The sequence below is a fragment of the Triplophysa dalaica genome, chromosome 17, assembly GCF_015846415.1.
Source record: "Triplophysa dalaica isolate WHDGS20190420 chromosome 17, ASM1584641v1, whole genome shotgun sequence".
Lineage (NCBI taxonomy): Eukaryota > Metazoa > Chordata > Actinopteri > Cypriniformes > Nemacheilidae > Triplophysa > Triplophysa dalaica.
In genome coordinates, this window is record NC_079558.1 from 20,548,243 (window position 1) to 20,570,626 (window position 22,384).

At 37.1% G+C, this 22,384-nt stretch overlaps 2 protein-coding genes across 2 annotated transcripts in view; both read right to left on the bottom strand.

Annotated features, from left to right (window-relative positions):
* The window catches only part of LOC130438790 (uncharacterized), a 34,414-nt gene extending 16,975 nt beyond the window's left edge, over positions 1 to 17,439 (bottom strand). The window contains exons 1-13 of the mRNA XM_056770973.1: positions 17,306 to 17,439; positions 16,490 to 16,587; positions 16,378 to 16,398; positions 14,949 to 15,008; positions 14,708 to 14,722; positions 14,473 to 14,606; positions 14,075 to 14,368; positions 13,887 to 13,982; positions 13,666 to 13,798; positions 13,437 to 13,454; positions 13,172 to 13,299; positions 12,774 to 13,067; positions 12,585 to 12,680 (exon numbers count right to left, since the gene is read on the bottom strand). Of these exons, the coding sequence (XP_056626951.1) occupies positions 12,585 to 12,680; positions 12,774 to 13,067; positions 13,172 to 13,299; positions 13,437 to 13,454; positions 13,666 to 13,798; positions 13,887 to 13,982; positions 14,075 to 14,368; positions 14,473 to 14,606; positions 14,708 to 14,722; positions 14,949 to 15,008; positions 16,378 to 16,398; positions 16,490 to 16,559 (1,359 nt within the window). The 5' untranslated portion in view covers positions 16,560 to 16,587; positions 17,306 to 17,439. The remainder of the gene's footprint in view (positions 1 to 12,584; positions 12,681 to 12,773; positions 13,068 to 13,171; positions 13,300 to 13,436; positions 13,455 to 13,665; positions 13,799 to 13,886; positions 13,983 to 14,074; positions 14,369 to 14,472; positions 14,607 to 14,707; positions 14,723 to 14,948; positions 15,009 to 16,377; positions 16,399 to 16,489; positions 16,588 to 17,305) is intronic.
* Positions 8,479 to 11,997, bottom strand: LOC130438799 (uncharacterized). Its single transcript, XM_056770982.1, has 11 exons — positions 11,868 to 11,997; positions 11,476 to 11,769; positions 11,300 to 11,395; positions 11,078 to 11,210; positions 10,061 to 10,078; positions 9,824 to 9,948; positions 9,438 to 9,722; positions 9,265 to 9,360; positions 9,038 to 9,170; positions 8,866 to 8,948; positions 8,479 to 8,777 (listed from the first exon to the last, which is right to left on the bottom strand). Exons 1-11 carry the CDS (start codon positions 11,874 to 11,876, stop codon positions 8,700 to 8,702), a joined length of 1,350 nt encoding a protein of 449 aa, XP_056626960.1. The 5' UTR covers positions 11,877 to 11,997; the 3' UTR covers positions 8,479 to 8,699.
* Positions 17,440 to 22,384: the final 4,945 nt, after the last annotated feature.

Consider the following 22,384-nt stretch of genomic DNA (forward strand, 5'->3'; position numbering starts at 1 on the left):
CATTGTAACGGATGATCTTTTGTACCTCGATGATATCGAAAATCCTAGGTTAGTGGTCCCGAAAGAACTGCATCAGATGATTTTACATCTGGGGCATACCATACCTTGGTCAGGACATTTAGGTCAACAGAAGACTTATGAGCGGATAAGTCAGAGGTTTTTTTGGCCAAAAATGTACCAAGATGTGCAAGAATTTTGTAAAACATGTTATGAATGTCAAATGGTAGCACCTGTTCGAAAAGCAAACCGAAGTTACTTACAACCCATGCCGATTATTGGGACCCCATTTGAACGCATAGGGATGGATGTTATAGGTCCGTTAGTGAGAAGTAGTACGGGTCACCAATTTGCATTGGTAATATGTGACTATGCTACCAGGTATCCAGAGGTGTACCCTTTGCGTTCAGTGAAGGTTAAACACATTGTAAGATGTTTGGTTGATTTGATATCGAGAGTTGGTGTTCCCTCTGAAATTATCACAGATCAAGGGACTAACTTTATGGCCAAACTAACGAAACTTATGTATCAACAATTGGGTATCAAGGGGATTAGAACGACGCCATTCCATCCTCAAACTGATGGTCTGGTAGAACGTTTTAACGGTACATTAAAGAGCATGATTAAGAAGTTTGTTGATGAATCTGGGAGGGATTGGGATAAATGGCTTCCTTATCTTCTCTTTGCATATCGAGAGGTTCCTCAATGCTCAACCGGTTTCTCTCCTTTTGAACTTTTGTTTGGCAGGCAAGTGCGTGGTCCCCTGGACGTGCTCAAAGAGTCGTGGACCGCAGAGAAACCAGACCAGTGCAGTATAGCTTCTTACATCTTGCAGATGCGAGACAAGTTGGAGAATTACAGGACTCTGGCCAAGGAGAATTTACGTGCAGCCCAACAGAAACAAAAGGGATGGTATGATGTGCATGCGCGTGAGAGGAACTTGAAACCTGGACAGAAAGTTCTGGTACTGCTACCATCAGGTACAAATAAATTGTTAGCCAAGTGGCAAGGTCCGTATGTGGTCACACGAAAACTGAGTCCATCAACATATGAGATTTTGTGCCCTGAAAGGAGGCAACCAAGACAAGTGCTACATGTGAATCTCTTAAAGGAATTCAGGGAGAAACTGACAGAGTGTGAACCCAAAGATCTTCCAGATCGTAAAGACCAAGTGATGATGGTGAGGGAAGTAGTGGAGGAAGAGGAGGAAACCGATATGGAGCCAGTTCGGACGTTCCACGAGGTTTTGGGAGATTTCTCACACTGAAACATCCCTCGTCGATCACAACTAACGGAGATGGTCCAGTCTTTTTCTACTCTTTTTCAGGAGAGACCTGGTCGGACTGAGGTTCTTACGCACAACATCGTCTTGAAAGACAATACTCCGGTCCGACAAAAACCTTACAGAGTTCCAGAATCTATGGTGGAAAAGTTAAAGAATGAGATCAAGATCATGTTGGAAATGGGGATCATTGAACCGTCCAATAGTGAGTGGTCAAGTCCTATATTACTGGTTCCGAAAAAAGATGGAGGAGTTAGGTTTTGTACTGACTTTAGAAAGCTAAATAGCGTGTCTTGTTTTGACTCCTATCCAATGCCCCGTATCGATGAATTGATTGAGAGACTGGGTAAAGCAACGTATATGACGACGCTAGACCTATGCAAAGGATATTGGCAAGTGCCCTTAGATCCTTCTTGCAAAACCCTTACTGCATTTCGATCTCCCATTGGGTTATATCAGTATACAGTTATGCCCTTTGGTTTACATGGAGCTCCAGCTACGTTCCAGAGATTGATGGATCGCGTGTTGGCAGGATGTGAGCAGTATGCAGCTGCTTATTTGGACGATGTGGTGGTATACAGTGGGTCATGGCAAGAACATCTGCAACATCTTACTGGTGTTCTGAATAAGCTTCAAGAGGCTGGACTCACAATTAACACCTCTAAATGTTCTTGGGCTCAGACGGAAGTAAGGTACTTGGGGTACTTGTTAGGATGTGGACAAATTCGACCACAGGTGGAGAAGCTAAAGGCCATTCGAAGCATTGCACGGCCTCAAACCAAGAAGCAAGTGAGGTCCTTTTTGGGGCTAATCGGTTGGTATAGACGATTTATTCCGCATTTTGCAACTATAGCTACTCCACTAACTAACTGTACCAAGAAGAGTCCCTCTAAATTCTGTTGGACCAATGAATGTGAACATGCCTTTACATCTCTGAAAGATTTGTTGTGCCAGGAACCGGTATTGAAGAGCCCTGACTTCTCGAAGAAATTTACTGTACAGGTAGATGCCTCGGATGTCGGACTAGGAGCTGTACTAGTTCAAGGAGAGTCTTCGGAGGAAAAGCCATTGCTGTTTTTGAGCAGAAAACTCTTTGAAAGAGAACAACGGTACTCCACTGTTGAAAAGGAGGGCCTAGCCATTAAGTGGGCAGTGGACTCTTTGCGCTACTATTTACTTGGACGGGAGTTCACTCTACGAACGGATCATCGAGCCCTGAAGTGGATGCAGACTATGCAGAATAGCAATTCAAGAATACTGCGCTGGTGTCTGACTCTGCAGCCATATAGGTTTACGATTGAGCACTGTCCAGGTAAAAAGAATTTAATAGCTGATTATTTATCCCGCTTGCCTAATTCAGATCATCCGGAGGAGGTGAAAGGGAGAAATGTGATGTAGAGCCTTAGCAAGTTAGAGGTAAATGTAAACAAACCAAACTGTTTTGAAAGATCTTTATTTTGGTAATTCTTTCTGAGAAACGGTTACATGAAAGGTGCACATTCCATGTTGACCGTTTCTAGAGTGGATAAATAATGTGTGGGTATTAATGTTTTGTGTTTCTTTGTCTTACCGGTGCTGGTTGTTAACTAGTAGGAGGGTTTGCAACCAGGAAACCGACCTTGTCATCCTGGAGGGGCGGAGTTGGTCATTAAGAATATTGGGACTAAACTTCATTGATGAATGTATCTTTGATGAATTTAAGGTTGTATAATGTATTGTTAACACTAAAGGTTATTAAAGAAGTTGTTTGAAAGCTTATGGACCCTCTCTAGCTTTATGAATGTTAGTTAAGTAACTAAAGAGGGGTTACCATTGGCTAATTTGAAAATGGAAGGAGGAGTTAAAAGCTATAAAAGAACAAAGAGCTGGGCTGAACGAAACAAAGGTGTATGTTGGACTAGTAGCCAACTTGTTGAGAGTTCTTTTTGTTTTCTTTTTGGTTTGTTTCTGGTGAACTTCTGTTTGTTGGGACATGATCATTGTACTAACTTGATTGAAACTCTAAGTAAAGACATTTCTCTCTTGAATAATGCTGGAGTCCTTGCCTACTTTCCTATTTACTGCCACTGCCTCGGCTACCTTATCACACAGTAACAAATTCACTTTATCAGTTAAAAACATGCAGATTGATCGAAGTGTAACGGAGTTCTGCTAGTGCATGTGTAAACGTCAGTCTTTGTTAGAGATCGCAATTTTTTTCCTACGATGGCCTGTTTAAAGAAAAATAAAGTATTCAATTCTGCACTTGTGTGAAGAATACTAATATAAAAATATCATACAGGTGTAACAGGTGATGATAAGAACGGTCAGTATTTGCTTTGTTTTGTACAGTTGCATTTTCTCCATCATTTGATTTGATTATTTTGAATTATTTATTTTTTGCACCAAAATTTGCTTCAGACATAATTGCAACAGCAGGGACACTACAGTCAAAAACTGTCATAAAACACACCATCATAAACAACACTGAGTGTAACATACTTGAAGGAGTAGTGGTGGTTGTTGATGTCACTGATTGACTTGTTTGTTGTGGAGTCACTGAAAGAATAAACACATCAAAACATCATAAAAGAGTTTTTGAAAAAGGGCAACATGAAAGACATTCATATTTTTGGTTGTTCAGATGAATGTAACATGAATATTTGATCAGATTTTAGATCAGGGGTTCTCAACCTTTTTGACTCCAAGGCCGATATCTCGCAATATTCAAAGGCCCCCCTCCTACTTTACAAAAACTCAAAATCCTACCCAGTAAAATATTTTGGAGCTTGTTATAAACAGGACATTTGGGGGGTTTTTTGTTTCAAATTTTTGAATGCTCTTTTTGTCTAACTAGTCATCCTGAGTCCCTCTTCGAAGTTAGCTGGGGACCCTTGTGGGTACTCCCTACCCTCCCCCCCTTAGGAAACGCTGGTTTTGATCTTATTTAAATTGAAGTCCGAATTTACCTGTTGTCGTTGGTGTTTGTGCACTGGCTGATGAAGAAAATGCAGAAATAAATAGTAAAAATGTTCATTTTAAATGTATTTATAATAGTCAATTTAAAACTGTTAGTGAAATATCAAGAGCCTACCCAGAGACAGAACTGATATGAACGTCAGGAGATGAATATGTGATATTCCCATGATTCCTATGAGTACAAAGCCAAAGGTAAAACCTGTTATAAACACAAAAAAGAAGCATGAATCTTGTGATAAATGAGGGACACGCTCTTAAAAATAAAGGTCCGTCGATTAATAAATGCCAAAAAGGAAGGGTTTGTGTACGGTCTCATACTATAACATCCAAAGAATCTTTCACAAAAAAAATTCTAGTGGAAAACGTTTTAAGATTATGAAAGTTACAGGCTTATATGGTTCATTATTTGCATCGCAGTGGAGAACCACTCGTAGCACATTTATTTTCAAGAGTATAATATTGCCTGACAACCGAATAGAATTAATTGAAGTATTAAATTTCATGCAAAAACATTTATATTTTTCTTTTATACAGTATTGCTGAAAATTATAAAACACAATGAAATTATTATCAAATGATTAGCAAATGTAAACAATGATTGTCTAAAGGATTATATCACTTTGTGGAATTGTCTATGTTGATTATTTTTTTTAATCAATAAATGAAGTATTTATTGAACATTGCTTGATAGCAAAAAGCTGCTCGCTTCTATTATTTCAAATCAGTCATTGTTTTGTAAAAGATACTAAATGTAAAATGAAACATAAACTTCAATAAAGCATTGTATATTAGACTTACCTCAAATAGTTTTAATGCGACTCGCTCTCGCACCTGCTGTGTGTCAAACTGTAGGTCAAAACGTGACACGTCCCGTAAACACCTCCCCTGTCAAACAGGAGCTCTTTTCTTTTGTTGTTTTTGAATGATGAGATGTCGTTTACACATACAACAAAGACCAACGTCAGAGTTGTGACACAATTCGAACTTAAATAATGCCTTTTATTTTATATTTATTTTAACATCTGTTATATGTGACGCCGTTTACTGAGAGAAAAACTGAAGAATTTCCAGGTCAAATGTCTATTCACACAAGGTTAAAGTGAGTTTCTGTACAAATGACTCATGCTAGCCCGAGGTGGAAATCATTGCGCAACCGAAATATTAACACATGCACACAATGAATTCCCAAAAACTGCAGAATGAGGATGTAAATAGATGTCTTCCCGGTACAAGACAATGCGTTTAACAACATGTCAATCACTATTTAATATTTATTAAAAACAACATTGTAACGTGTTTGTCAAGTCAGTTTGTGACTTGATTGAAAGCAGTTATTAAAATAACTTAAATGATTAATTAATTGTCCTCTTGTAGGCCATTTGTTAAAGGTTTTGCCTTTATGTGACTCAGAATTCTGCTGTAATACTGATAAACATCTCTTATATCTCAAGATTTTAAATTGCTCAAAATGCTTAATGCTGGAGGAATATTTACAAAAATGTGCTGTTACAGTTTTGTGACACTTGGCGAAATTTGCCGAACTATTGTTACTTGTGTACTTGTCTATAAAAAGTTTTATCCACACTTTGTTATTCTCAGTAAAGCTCGTAAACATTCCATACAAAATATAAAGCAATATTTGCAAATGCTGGACCACGAGACTCTAAACTATACTGTAATAAGTTGTTGATTCAACTTAATAAGTTACCTGGTTGCCTTAAAGTATTAAGTTAATTCAACTTAAAGGAGACATGAATTAAAATCACAATTTTAACCGGAGATTTTGTAAATAAGATGGAATCGTATTCAAGCGAACATCGTGTAAGTGTCAGAACTGAAAACGCCCTTGTTACTGAGATAACATCTGTTATCGAAACCAGGCACGTCGTACGGCAGGTTCTGGAATGCACCAATCAATGACTACTTCTCTAGCCCCGCCCACTGGTTCGCGCATGACAGAACCAGTGGCGCAGAACCAGAAAGTGCGAGCAAGTTATAAACAAACATGACGTTAAAGATATCTAAATATTGTGCCATCCCTGGAGACCTTTTTTTAAAGTGTTTTGGTATTTTTTCGGGTGCTATAGGTAATATAAATTACCGGGAGTCTCCCTATACAAACTATACTCAAAGCCTTGCCATCACATCCGGGAAATAATTCAGTAAATTTGAGTAAAATCATCCCCAGCGTCATCCAAGTTTAAATTTTAAACATTATTTTAAACGCTATTCTGTGATCAATCCATTACAGAAGCAAATAGGGACTTTCATATTCTCAAACCAATCTTGGTATTTCAGACAGGGCTATCAGAAAAAAAATCCAACAGGCATCAAATGAAACATTTTTTAAGTATTTTTATTGTTTTCTTGGATCAGGTCCATGACTCTTATGTGAATTTCCGAAGCATAGACTCCAACTTTTGCAGGACTTGTGCATACATTGTATTGTAGGCCTATTATACCACAGAGCACTTCACACAAAAATAAACAAGTTAAAAGGAATGAGTCGTGTTTTGGTTGGGCGTTATGAATGACTTCCTCACTCTTGACAATCTCTAAGGCTCTATTCAAAGAACTTGAAAACTAAACTTTTTTTCTAATTTTTCTGTCAAGTAGGCTCTTCAGAGAAGAGATGAGTTTATGTTCTCTGCCTTGTTACTACCTTACTCGTGAACTGTGGAGTAATAAATGCATGTTTTTTCCTTGACAGAATATGACAAAGCATGTTTCTGTGGGGGAAACTCTAATAATCGATGATCTCAGTGGATTGTTATTTGTTACTGCAGTTGCGTCAATGATCCGCTGTGGGGCGCTGCCTGCATTCTAAATGAGGTGTTTATCCAGGGCTCTTAACTCTGTGCTTCAGTCTCTGCTTTAAACACAGAAGAACTATTAGGAAATGCTTTCAGATCAGCCAGGACTACGAGTTATTGATACTTGACCTCAAGAAGAGAGTTCTGGTCTTCAAGTTTACATTGTCACAATGCAACCCACAAGAATGAAAAGAATTAAGACATAACTCTCAGAAAGACTTTTTAATGCCAAATGAATGTTGATCAATTGTACTAAACTTCTATGATGAACAGAAATAGATCTGTTGTGTCCATCCGGCTTTAAAACCCATTCTTAGCCATCTATTGCACTGCAGCGTGTGAAATTCTCTTTATCTGGTGTCTATGGCCTGTCACCTAGCAACGCTTCTTACTGTTTTAATTGCTCAGGAAGCACCTGCGGCTCATAATGATGCTGGTCCTGATGCAAATGTGGAATTCCTTTAATCAAAGTGTAGAGGAATTAACATCTCTGTAAGTAAACCTCCATCTGTCTCCTCGCTCACACGCTTCTGAGAGAATGGGTTGGATTACAGGAGAAGACTTTAAAGTCTGTGTGTGATCCAAGTCGACACCATTTACCTTTTGAATATGGTCCTTTGAAACTGTCCTTGATTTAGAATGCATATGCAAAAGGTACAGCTCTTTATTTCATCAACATGTGAATACTTGTGCAGCCTCTCACACAATTCACATGATGTCACAAAAGCACAAATCCTTAAAACAAATAAAACAAATTGCAGTTGTCTCTGAATTAAAGTAAATGACCGTATTTTTGATCTCAACCCAAGAGCATTTCTCAAGCTGACACTCTGGAGTGTGAATAAGATCTTGTTTTGAGATCAAATGTTTTTCATCACATTCAAGAGAATCGCAGTGTTTTTCAGTGGACGCATGTGAACTCAGATTTTAGCATCATATGTTTGTAACAGTGTCGTTCAGCTGAGATTCTTGGAGGGAAATTGCACCTTTGATGTGTTCTTTAGTTTACATGTACATTACACTCCATTTAGAAGATGCTTTAAATTGACTTACAAATGAGAAAAAGCAAAAAACTATTTATTATACACTACTGCTTAGTTGAAACAAAAAAGCTTTTTGCGCTTCGGAAATATTTTTAAGCCAAAGAGTTCAATGCAATGAGAAAAAAGTGAAAGATTAAGAGAAACTTTCAACAAGCTTTTTACCTCCTGACATTGAACATCAGAGGTCCTTCCAATGGCAAAATAACTACATTGTCAAAGATTTTATATTTACCAGACAGATAACATACACATACATAGATTTAGGGCGTTTAAAATACATACAGCTAATGAAGACATTCAATAACACAGAAGAAAGCAAAAAACTAAAGTTTTGATTTAAGACATAGTAATTTTTGTCTGAGTATTAATAAAAAAAACGAAAAAACAATGTCACCTTTTCTTTATTTGTTCAAAACACAAGAAAGGAATTATTCTTAATTGAGTTATCTTCATTATTTGTGGATGTGTATATGAGAAAGAGAAAGTGAGTTGAAGATTGAAAGGCACACAAACATTCCTGTTGAGCAACATTCTATTTTTGCTTCATTCCTCTGACAATGGCATGATTCTCCACCATCAGAGACTTAAACTGGTTTGGATAAACCTTCATGGGTTTTTCTTAACTCTTCGTGCGGAAAGCTGCACGTCACTTGACAGGCCGCGGATAACCAGCTCATGTTTTATCTGAAACAAAGTTGAAGCGACAGTTTAACAGCTCTTGTGTATTACTTTCACATATTTTTAAGAAATCGTCAAACTAAGTGTGACTTACTTGCTCCAAAACAACCGCAAGGTTTCCAGCATCTATTAGGTCCAAATATGAGGTGACTGTCATTTGAAGACCTACTACATTTTCTGAAGAGATGAAAGAGTAACAATGTGTGAAAAACAAACTCATAATATAAAATATGCGCACGTTTGAAGATCATATATGTAATGCTTACCTGTGTATGCCATAAAGGCCCAGCGACCCGGAACGTGTACATTACTTGTGTTCTTGAGGTTTTGGGCGAGGTTCCAATCGTTTGAACCAGGAATGACAAAATATCTTAAGGAGCCTACTGTGTCATAACCAGCCTATTTAAAACATACAAACACTGTAAATACATGCCAAACCGGGGAATATTTTTTAAATATATTATCATTGTGATGTACAAAACATTGAGCTAACCTTCACTGAATAAAATTGTGGAGCAATGTCACCGTAGTTCATCAGGATAAAAGAATGACTTCCATTCGAAATTAAAACCACTTGAACCGAGACTGACTGAAAAGATTTGAAACATAGATTGTCAAATTTAGTAAAGGCTACTTTGAAAGCCTTTTGCGATACAACAAACTTACCGGAGCAGAATGATGTAAAAGCACATTTGTATCCCAAGTGTTAACCAAGTCCCAAGTTGCCACAAAGACCCAAGTGGCATTAAAGTTCAGACCAGGATAATACTGGTTTATATCTTGAGTGGCGCGTGTGAGCACATCTCCAGATGTGTACTCCTGATAGTTCAATGCAATGAGCCCAAAGTCATCCAGATCAGACCAGAGGGGTGCGATTAAATCTTCTCCTCCATAAGATGGGTCCATCTCTGGTATGGGTTGACTGAATGACAGGAGTCCATTATTGTTCACCTGTATCAAGAGAAATCAGTCAAAATCCAACAGACAAACAGTTTGAAAGTAGGTTTGTGTTCATTCATACTTAGACTTTAAAGAACGGAATTTAATCTCACATATATCAGGTGATATGTACGCCCAAAATACACAAATGGCCTGGACAGGGCAACTGAAAGATATATGTCATCTGTAATTATAGTTTGTGTGTCTCCTGCTGCCAAACCGACTGGATAGAAGGTCTCTGCATAGTGTTGCAGAGAGAAGAAACACAAATTGACACAAACACGCATGCAGATGTTTACGTTTTATTCTTGCTTTAAAATGTGTGATCCAGTTGAAGGGTCTGTACTTACCTGCAAATTGTACAAGGCCTGTTTAAAGAAAACAAAGAGCATTCAAGTCTCAAACAAGTGCGTGAACAACATACAACATCATGGACAGGGGATGATGAGTAGAGGTATTTGACAATCATTTATATTGTGATTCTTATTACGATAAGTAAGGGATAAGTAAGGGCTGCACGATACTGTAGAAAAGATGCAATAACTTGCTAACAAGTAATGTCATATTTAAACACGTTAATGTGTTTCAGTATTTCTTGGAAAAGAAAGCATCTTTACAACTTCTATAAATGAACGGCCATGTTTTACTGTGGCACTACATCAAAACAAATCAATGTTTTTGCAAACCATCAAACCTACAGCTGCGGAAAAAATTAAGAGACCATTTCAAACTCAGTTTTTCTGACTTTCTGATCGTTCCTTTTCAAATTACCATTCGTTTGTTTCATTCTGTGAACGACTAACAATATTTCTTGCAATTTTCAAATAAACATATGGTTTCTATTTGCATTTATTTGCAGAAAATGAAGACTGGATAGGTGAAAATAACAGAAAAGGTGCACTGTATTTTAAGATAACAAGTTTAGATTCCTGTTAAGCAGTCATATTTTATATTTATACACTCCTTAAAAAAAAGATGCTTGAAGGGCTTTTCACAGCCATGCCATAGAAGAACCTTTTTTGGGTCCACAAAGAACCATCACTTTCTTACGTTTTATGTTAAAGATTCTTTATGGCAACAAAAGATTCTTCTGGCATCGAGGAACCCTTTTAAAGCACCCTTTTTTAAGAGTGTAAATGTATTTAAGAAAAGCTAAAAAAAAATGTTTATCATAACCTTTTGTTATGCTGTCAGTCTTTTACATTGCTGTTGGATGACATTATGTCAATCCTGCGGCATAATTTTATTGAAATTCAACAGACACTTGACTGAAATAACCACACTGCGTCTCTTAATATTTTCCGTGGCTGGATTTACATTTGCCCAATTCGTATTTTGATCAAGAATCAGAAGTGTAAAACACTTACCTTGATTTGCAGAGAAAGCCCAACGGCCTTGAACGTGTACATTACTTGTGTACTTGAGGTTTGAGACGTGGTACAAATCGTTTGAACCAGGAATGACAAAATAATGTGTGGAGCCTATTGTGCCATAACCGGCCTATTTAAAACATAAAATCAAATACTGTGTTTATAAACCAAACCAAAGAATATTCATATAATGTGTTACTGTGATATAGTTTGATTTACCTCTGCTTCACGACCAAACGTAGAAATGTCACCATAGTTCATCAAGATAAAAGAATGACTTCCATCTGAGATTAAAACAACTTGAAACGAGATTATCTGAGAAACATTAAAAAAACTGTCACAGCCGTTCTTACCACAAGAAATGATTTTCAGAATAATACAAACAACAATCTTACCGGGGCTGCATGCTGGTAAAACCCATTTTCATCCCAAATTTGAACAAAGTCCCAAGTTGCCACAAAGACCCAATTAGCGTTGAAGCTCAAACCAGGATAATAACTTTTTATATCTTCAGTGGCGCGTGTGAGCACATTTCCAGATGTGTACTCCTGATAGTAAACTATACCAAATCCAAAATCATCCAGATCTGTCCAGAGAGGAGCGATTAAATCTTCACCGTAAGATGAAAAAGACAAAGGTTCCATCTCTGCAATGGGTTGGCTGAACGAAAGGAGTCCATTATTGTTCACCTGTGTTAAGAGAAATCAATCAAACAGAATGTCACAGAGGTTTTTCATGGCTGTGTACATTTACAGTTGTATTTAAAATAATGGAATTGAATTCTCACATATATCATATTGTACGAGCGGCCAAAATACAGAAATGGCCTGACAGGCTAACTTCAACAACGCTTTCAGCAGCGAAAACAAACAGTTGTGTGTCTCCTGCCGTCAAACCAACTGGATAGAAGTTCTCTGGTGACGCAAAGAGAAGAAACACAAACACAATTTGATGAAGGTTTTTACATTTCACCCTTATTTAAGATGTTTACCAAACATTGTGTGTTCAGGTTGTGAGAAACACTATTTTCAATTCAAGAGTCGGTCCATACCTGTAAATTGAACAATTCCTGTTTAAATAAAAATAAAAATAATTAAATTCCTGAAGAACATACAAAATATTGCACACAAAACAGGTGATGACTATGTAGTATTCACAAGAATTTGATTGTTATTCAACAATACATCATGAATGAGAAATGTGCCATCGTTACTTTCCAAAAGTGCTGTAACAGTACAAAATAAAAATATTTCTAACATACGGCATATGTAAATTAAATCTACCTTGATTTGCAGAGAAAGCCCAACGACCTTGAACGTTTACATTAGTTGAGTATTTGAGGTTTGGGATGAGGTTTCCATCGGTTGAATCGGGAATGACAAAATAATGTGTGGAGCCTATTGTGTCATAACCCGCCTGTTAAAAACATAAAATCAGATCCAAAGTAAACAAACTGAACCATTACAGAGTATAAAATATTGTTTATGTGATCACTTTCTTTTACCTCCACTTGAAAACCTATCACATTGATGTCACCGTAGTTCATCAGGATAAAAGAACGACTACCATCCGAAATTAAAACCACCTGAACTGAGATTGACTGAAAAGATTTGAAACATTCATCGTCACATTTACAGGCACAGCAGTTTGTGTCAAAACTTTTACACTTTAAAGGTTTGAAAAGCAAACCTACCGGAGCTGAATGATTTGAGAATACATTCCCATCCCAAGTTTGAACGAAGTCCCAAGTTGCCACAAAGACCCAAGAAGCGCTGAAGCTCAGACCAGGATAATAACGGTTTATATCTTGAGTGGCGCGTGTGAGCACTTCTCCAGATGTGTACTCGTGATAATAGTACGCACCGAGACCATAGTCATCGAGTTCAGTCCAGAGAGGAGCGATTAAATCTTCAAGTCCATATGGAAAAGGAAAAGGGTTCGCCTCTGGTATCTCTCGGCTTAATGAAAGAAGTCCATTATTGTTCACCTGTATTAAGAGAAATCAGTAAAAATCTACCAGACAAACAGTGAAGGATGAACTGACTTGAATGCTACAGTGGTTTATCAGAGCTGTGTTGATGAAATTCTTACATATATCAGGTGATAGTGACGCCCAAAATACTGAAATGGACTGGACAGGGTAACCCAATCGAAGCTTTCAGTCTCAGCAACAAGTGTTTGTTTGTCTCCTGCCGCCAAACCAACTGGATAGAAGGTCTCTAGTTACACAAAGAGAAGAAACACAAACACAATTTGAGGGAGGTGTTTACATTTCACCCTTATTTAAGATGTTTACCAAACATTGTGTGTTCAGGTTGTGAGAAACACTTTTTTCAATTCAAGAGTCTGTCCATACCTCTAAATTGAACAATTCCTGTTTAAAGAAAAATAAAAATAATTAAATTCCTGAAGAACATACAAAATAACACAGAACAGGTGATGACTATGTAGTATTCCACAAGAATTTGATTATTATTCTACAATGCATCATGAATGAGAAATGTGCCATCGTTACTTTACAAAAGTGCTGTAACAGTACAAAATAAAAATATTTCTAACATATGGCATATGTAAATTAAATCTACCTTGATTTGCAGAGAAAGCCCAACGACCTTGAACGTTTACATTAGATGAGTATTTGAGGTTTGGGATGAGGTTTCCATCGGTTGAATCGGGAATGACGAAATAATGTGTGGAGCCTATTGTGTCATAACCCGCCTGTTAAAAACATAAAATCAGATCCAAAGTAAACAAACTGAACCATTACAGAGTATAAAATATTGTTTATGTGATTACTTTCTTTTACCTCCACTGGAAAATTTATCACATCAACGTCACCGTAGTTCATCAGGATAAAAGAACGACTACCATCCGAAATTAAAACCACCTGAACTGAGATTGACTGAAAAGATTTGAAACATTCATCGTCACATTTAAAGCACAGCAGTTTGTGTCAAAACTTTTACACTTTATAGGTATGAAAAACAAACCTACCGGAGCTGAATGATTTGAGAATACATTTGTATCCCAAGTTTGAACGAAGTCCCAAGTTGCCACAAAGACCCAAGAAGCGCTGAAGCTCAGACCAGGATAATAACGGTTTATATCTTGAGTGGCGCGTGTGAGCACATCTCCAGATGTGTACTCCTGATAATAGTACGCACCGAGACCATAGTCATCGAGTTCAGTCCAGAGAGGAGCGATTAAATCTTCAAGTCCATATGGAAAAGGAAAAGGGTTCGCCTCTGGTATCTCTCGGCTTAATGAAAGAAGTCCATTATTGTTCACCTGTATTAAGAGAAATCAGTAAAAATCAACCAGACAAACAGTGAAGGATGAACTGACTTGAATGCTACAGTGGTTAATCAGAGCTGTGTTGATGAAATTCTTACATATATCAGGTGATACTGCCGCCCAAAATACTGAAATGGACTGGACAGGGTAACCAGGGTGAAGTTTTCATTATCAGGAACAAGAGAGTGGATGTCTCCTACTGCCGAGCCAAATGGATAGAACATCTCTGGTGCTGCAGAGATACAAAAATATAACATTGATTTACATTTGAGTCTCATTTATGATGATTGTTGTATTGAGACACAATAGTTTATGTCAAGGCTCTGTTCATACCTTGCCATTGAAGACCTGTTTAAAGAAAAAAACGTATTAAATTCTGCACTAGTGTGAAGAATACTATTATAATAATATCATACAGGTGTAACAGGTGATGTCTAGAACTGTCAGTATTTGCTATGTTTTGCACAGTTGCAATTTCTCCATAATTTGATTAGATTATGTTGAAATAATTTATTTTTATTGCCAAAAACTGGCATAAAACACACCATCATAAACAACACTGAGTGTAACATACTTGAAGGAGTAGTGGATGTCGTTGTTGATGTCACTGATTGACTTGTTTGTTGTGGAGTTACTGAAAAAATAAACACATCAAAACACCATAAAAGAGTTTTTGAAAATGGCAAAATGCAAGACATTCATATTTTTTGTTGTTCAGACGAATGTAACATGAATATTTGATCAGATTTTAGATCAGGGGTTCTCAACCTTTTTGACTCCAAGGCCAATATCCAGCAATATTCAAAGGCCCCCTCCTGCTCACAAAAACTCATTTAAAGGAGCCCGTCTTTGCTGTTTTCGAGGCATTGATGATGTTTTTTGGGTGTTTAAAAATTGATGTTCATGTTTCTAATTAAAAAAACGCTTTATATTTCAAGTCTATTGTTCACCGCTGTCCCTCTTTTAACAAAACGACTGGATTTCTTCTGGTCTGTATAAAGTCCCTCCATCCGAAACACTCTGATTGGTAAAGCTGACTAAACCTTCTCAGGCTGTTGTGATTGGTCGGTCCCCCCTCTCAGTGCACGAGAATTCATAAGCTTTGAATTTGAGCAATAAACAGTTACAATGGCGTCAAATTCACTTTATCAGTTAAAAAGATGCAGATTGATCGAAGTGTATCGGAGTTCTGCTAGTGCATGTGTAAACGTCAGTCTTTGTTAGAGATATCGCAATTTTCTTCATACTACGACGAGGGAAATGACACCAGACCGAATGGCGTCAGACCGGTTTTATTATCACTAATAACAGAAGAGTTTTGACTTTTTATACTGTACACGAGTTGGATACTAAAACAAGCAGATTGAACCGGAGACATTTGCAAGCAGGACTTCAATAGACGTTTGATAGAAGTGTTTAAGAGGTAAGCGCACACACTCACAATAACAGTGTATTACACGGAACACCTTTCACAGCTGATGTTAAAGTCAGGGAAGCTGTTATTTCACCGTTGGTTATCTTAGAATGTGTGTAGCTGAACTTGTATTACAAGCTGTACGACTGTGATGAAAGTGAAAGTAGTTTAGCGCGTAGCTCTGTCAAATATTCATGATCTCTGTTACCCAAACACTACTCCAGCGGCTCTTCCTCTTCTATAAGGAAGGTTATGCCCCTTTTTGGGGGAATTCCTTTGGGCGGTGGTTATTAAAAGCACTCAGAATGATGACATCATGTAAGTAGAGGGCTGTAGTCTCTGTAGTTCTTGAAAAGCGAATTCTTTTAAGACAATATCTCTCTTTGCACTAAACTTTGAGCTTTATCATTTTACAGGTATTATTTTTGCTCTTACAGCAACATTACAATCTTACTAAAGCTTAAAAAAAATTATCACAGGGAACGTGGCCTTAATGTGTCTCAATGCTCATTTTGTCTAATTAGTCATCCTGAGCCCCCCCTGGAAGTCAGCTGGCCCCCTAATTATTGATATTAAAGTCTGTATTTACCTGTAGTTGTTTGTGCCCTTTCTGATGAAGAAAAATGCAAAAATTAAATTGGGAGTTTTAAATGTCTTAAAATTATTCCATTAAAACTGTTAGTAAAATGACAATAGCCTACCAAGACACAGAACTGATATGATCACCAGAAGATGAATATGTGAAATTCCCATGATTCCCATGATTCCCATGAGTACAAAGCCAAAGGTAAAACCTGTTCTAAACACAAAAAAAGAAGATTGAATCTTTTGAGAAAGGAGAGACACGCTCTTAAAAATAAAAGTCTGTCTACGAATAAATTCCATATAAGAGTAGTTTTTGTACCGTCCCATAAAGCACCTTTAACATCCAAAGAATCTTTCACAAAAAAGCTCTTTCTAGTGGAAAACGTTTTTTAGATTATGAAAGGTATCGAGCCGGGGTCGGCAACCTTTGCGACCAAAAGAGCCACCAAATAAAATTTGTCTGAAGCCGCAAAATATAAAAGGTTCATCTTCGGCATCGCAGTGCAGAACCATTTGTAGCACATTTATTTTTAAGATTATACTATTGCCTGACAATAGTAAACCGAACAAGAATTAATTGAAGTATTAAATTTCATTCAAAAGTATTTATATTATTCTTTTTTACAGTATTGCATGTTCAAATGTTTACAGAAAATACAGTAATGCAACAGGAAAAATTCAGAAAATTATGAAACACATGATATTAAAATATATGGTATACATTAGCAACTGTAAACTAGAATAATCTAAAGGATTATATCACTTAGTGGAATGGTTAATGTTGATTATTTTTATTAATCAATAAATGCAACTATTTATTGAACATAGCTTGATATCATAATGCTGCTATCTTCTATTATATCATTGTTTTGTCAAAGATACTAAATATAAAATGAAACATAAACTTAAATAAAAATAATTTATAGAATTACCTCAAATAGTTTCATGCAACAGGCTCTCGAACCTGCTGTGTGTCAAACTGTCGAAACAGAAAGTTTTCTGAGTTTTTAAACGTGACACGACCCATAAACAACTCCCTGTCAGACAGCGCTTTGATGACATTTACACTGCCAGCAACTGTTTGAACAAAGCTCAACAAGACAGTTGTGTAATAAATCATACTAAACTATTGCCTTTTATTTTAGATGTGACCACGTTTACAATTCCGTACGTACACAATGAAATCACAAAAACTTTGCAGAATGAGGATGTAAATGGGTGTCTTCCTAGACCAAGACAGCAAAATTAACAACATTTCAACGTGTCACTATTTAATAATTATTAAAAACAACTTTGTAACCGGTTTTAAGTCTGTTTGTCACTTGATTGAAAGCAGTTATTAAAAAATACTCAAAATACTTCATTAAATGTCTAATTATCTTGTATTTGTTGCAGTTCTGCCATTGAATTTCACCTGAAAGAATATGACGCAGAATTCTGCTGTCAGTAATATTGATAAACATCTCTTATATCTAATGCTCTGAAATTGCTCAAAACGCTGGAGAAAAATTATTTTAGTTATTTGTCACAGAGAACATTGTTCATAGTAGAAAACATTGTGCGGCTTATAATTTAATAACATGTTGAAAGAATAAATACCATTTGAAGGGACTGAACTGTTTTTCTTCTTAGGAAGACATTGTTATTGTTTTGTCAAGTATGTGTATGTGTTGCCTAAATATTACTACTTGTGTACAAGTCTGTGAAAAGTTATATCCACACTCTTTCATTGTCATTGTCAGTAAAGCTGCTAAACATGTTTAAAGAATATGTGCGAATGCTGCACCATGAGACTATATCCACTTTAAAAGGCTTCACCTTTAATGCATGACCAGAAAACTCTTCAGCTAGAAAAATACAATTTAGACTAATTCAACTAAAATAATGAGCGATTTTATTAAACTGGGTGGAGGTTCTTTAATCAAACATGTGATCACAACAATGCATAGAATGCTCGCCTGGCTGACTTCCAATCAAAACAGATTGGCATTACCGTAAGTGCATTGTTTTTGGGTAAAGAAACTATTGCAACTATTTTCTGTTTCATTCCAGAAATGCAGTCATTCAAGTTCAACTTTGCAAGATAATTTTGAAATATATTCTGTGATCAAATCCATTACAGAAGCAAAGAGGAACTTTCATGCTAAATACGTCTATATTACAGTCTTACTGTAACTTATTCAAACCAATCTTGTAATTTTAGACAGGCCTATCAATAATAATTATCTAACATGCATCAAATGAAATATTTTGAAAGTATTAAAAAAAAATCGTGGATCATGTGGAATGGATTTCATGTGAATCCTGGAGGATTTCCGAAAGGCTCGACTCAGACCACAGACCACTTAAAACGATAAAACAAACGAAGTCTAGTTCAGGTCCTTTGTTCTGATTGACTTTCTCACTCAGATTTTCAAAACAGGCCCGGAGTGTCCATTGGGGAAACTGGGACGATTCCCGGTGGCCCGTCGACTGGCTTGGCCTTCTGCCCGCCAGCTGTGGCATTTTTTTTACAGACAAATGTCGAAAGCATGTTATTGTAGCGCAAACGTACGTCACTCGACAGCAGTTTCTTTTTCTCCTGCTCAAAGCTGTCACAATTTTGTGAAAGATCAAAAGAAATCCAGTTTCGAGGAAAGCATCTTCCGCATAATAGCAGAGAGCATCTAAGGACGCGCGTCCAATTTAGGGACAATCAACAAAGTGAAAAAGAAAAAACTTCACTTTTCAAAGTGACATTCACGTTTCTAGCGTCAACAGAAGTTAAAGGAAAACAGTCATAAAGCTGGGCAGGAGATTACTGCAGGATTCAATTGTTTCCCTTCACACATGCAATTTAGAAATAAAATATATATTTGCCGTTTTATTATAAAACCTAAAGATTGAATAAATCTTCAGTTTAATATAAACTTGGAGTATAAATCATTTAAACGTGCTTTTGTGGTTTGGCCACATGATAAAAAAAATTAATGAAACTTTCTCGAGCCAAACTGTATTTATTTTGCTCATAAACAATGCACTGTCCGTTTAAATAAGAATCGGTGGCGAATTGTGTGATGATTGCAAAGCATTCCACATTTAATAAAAAAATGAGTGTTGGGTATCCCGGCCTGAATTTGTGTCCTATTCCGGCCCTGCTCTAAGGCTCTATTCAAAGAGCTTGAACAATAAACTTAACCGAATGAACCTGAACCTGAACCTTGGCTAATGTCGATCCAGATGATCAACATATGCCCATCCCCACCTAGAGATTATGCCAGCAACAACTGCAGACTGACTGACCACCCCAGCTCCATCTAAGGCAATTCCACCTCCACCCAAGAGAAATACGACGATCGGACCATCCCAGCTCAGACCACTTCATCCCCAACCAAGAGCAAAGGACTACCTGTCACATTAAAGCTGAAGTTACACTTGGTATTTAATGCTAGACTTACATCACAAACTTTTTCTCCATTAATCAATCATTGGAGTTTGGGTTCCTTGCCACAGCAGTGCAGTGTTGGCTTGCTCACCGGGAGACTGCATTTATTTATTTTATTAATTAGATATTATTTATTAGAATGATCTTGCTTGTTCTATAAACACCATGCACTGTGCTGTGTTTTAACTTTTCTGTTTGCCCTGTAAAGCTGCTTTGGAAAAATGCACATTGTGAAAAGCGCTATATAAATAATCTTGAATTAAAGTAAATTCAACCAATGTAAAGTATTAATGGGATCGATTATGTGATCTAACAACACCTCATATCTTAACCAAGATCAGCTCGTTCCACATGAAGGATTGTAAGGTCTGTCTACCCATTGTGGTAAATAAGGGTTTGGAAATTTGACATTTTAACATTTACATTTACTTTTGGTCATTTAGCAGACACCTTTATCCAAAGTGAATTACAGAGAGTTCAGGAAGCAATAAGCGATATGTCACACAATAGCAATAATACAACAGGTGCTAATACAAAACTACTAGTATCAACAAAGGCATGACCAATACCTGTTGGTACACATATATATAATATGAAAGTTCCTCTTAGCTTCTAAAACGGATTTGATCACAGAATAGGGTTTCAAATCATGTTATAAGGTTAAACTTGGGTGACTGCATTTGTGGCAAGAAAATAGTTGCAATAGTTTCTTTAATGAAAACAATGCACTTACGGTAATGCCAATCTGTTTTCAATGAAAGTAAGCCAGGCGAGCATTCTATGCATTGTTATGATCACATGTTTGATTAAAGAACCTCCACCCAGTTTAATAAAATCATTATTTTAGTTTATTTAGTATAAATTGTCTGTTTCTAACTAAATTATAATCTAAACTGGTTACGCATTACGTGAAGCCCTTTAAAGTACACTGTTTAAAACTTTGAGTACACTTAGTTGGTTCAACTTACATAGTTAATTCAACTTAAACATACTAGTTAACTCTGTCCAGACTGGACTACTGCAATGCGCTAATGGCTCGACTTCCTGCTTGCACGACCGAACCTCTACAGATGATTCAGAATGCAGTGACAATAGGGGTCTTCAAAGGACCGAAGAGAGCACACGTCACTCCTCGCTTCATCACGTTATATTGGCCCCTATAGTCGCTCACATCAAATGTAAGACCCTGCTCCGGGCCTACAAGACCACCATTTGTTTGGCAACCCCTCATCTTCACTCTCTTATACAGACTTATGTACCTGATGATCTGCCCGGTGCTACGAGATCTGCAGATTCTGTAGACATCTTTAAGAATCGTCTGAAAACACATCTCCTCCGTCAACACCTGACTGATCAGTTCTGACTTCTATCTCTTTTCTACACTTTCAAAACAAAAGGCTGTGGTAGACTATATGAGACCAGTTTTTTATTGCGCTTATGCTCTTTGTTGTCCTTAAGTTGCTCCAATTGCTTCCATTGTTTCCCTCTTCTGTACGTCGCTTTGGATACAAGCGTCTGCTAAATGACTAAATGTAAATGTACCTGTTGAGAGAAAGAGAGAGGGTTTGTGTTTTTTCTCATTTGTCAGGCTATTCAGAGAAGAGATGAGTTTATCTTCTCTTCTTGTTATTACCTTGCTCCTGCACTGTGGAGTAATAAATGCATGTTTTTTTTGACGAATGACAAAGCATGTTTCTGTGGGGGAAACTCTAATAATCGATGATCTCAGTGGATTGTCATTTGTAACTGCAGTTGCGTCATTGAGGCGCTGTGAGGCGCTGCCTGCATTGTTATCACATCCACAGTGTCAGTGAGGCGCTGACAGAACTCAACTTTCTTCTGAGTTGCTTCTTAATATCAGTTGCATCAATTAAGCATCTGTGTGATTTTCAGTTTATTTACAATGCCAAATCTTGGATCTCTCACACAGGCTCCTGGCAATTGCTTATGCATTCAAGTAAATATTAAGAAATAGGTTAATACAAAAAGTTTTTTTGTTAGTCACCCTCTGATGCATAACTGAAAAGTACAATGTACCTGATCCAGCGAGTGTTCAGATGGGGGCAGTGTTACTCTAAACTCGACAAGTTTCTTCATTTCTCCTTTAGTCGGGCTCTGCTTTCCCAGTCTGAAGTAAAGAAACACATAAAAAGATGATTCATGAACAACATTTGTCCAGGGCTCTTAACTCTGTGCTTCAGTCTCTGCTTTAAACACAGAAGAACTATTAGGAAATGCTCTCAGATCACCCAGGACTACGAGTTATTGATACTTGACCTTAAGAAGAGAGTTCTGGTCTTCAAGTTTACATTGTCACAATGCAACCCACAAGAATGAAAAGAATTAAGACATAACTCTCAGAAAGACTTTTTAATGCCAAATGAATGTTGATCAATTGTACTACACTTCTATGATGAACAGAAATAGATCTGTTGTGTCCATCCGGCTTTAAAACCCATTCTTAGTCATCTATTGCACTGCAGCATGTGAAATTCTCTTTATTTGGCCTGTCACCTAGCAACGCTTCTTACTGTTTTAATTGCTCAGGAAGCACCTGCGGCTCATAATGATGCTGGTCCTGATGCAA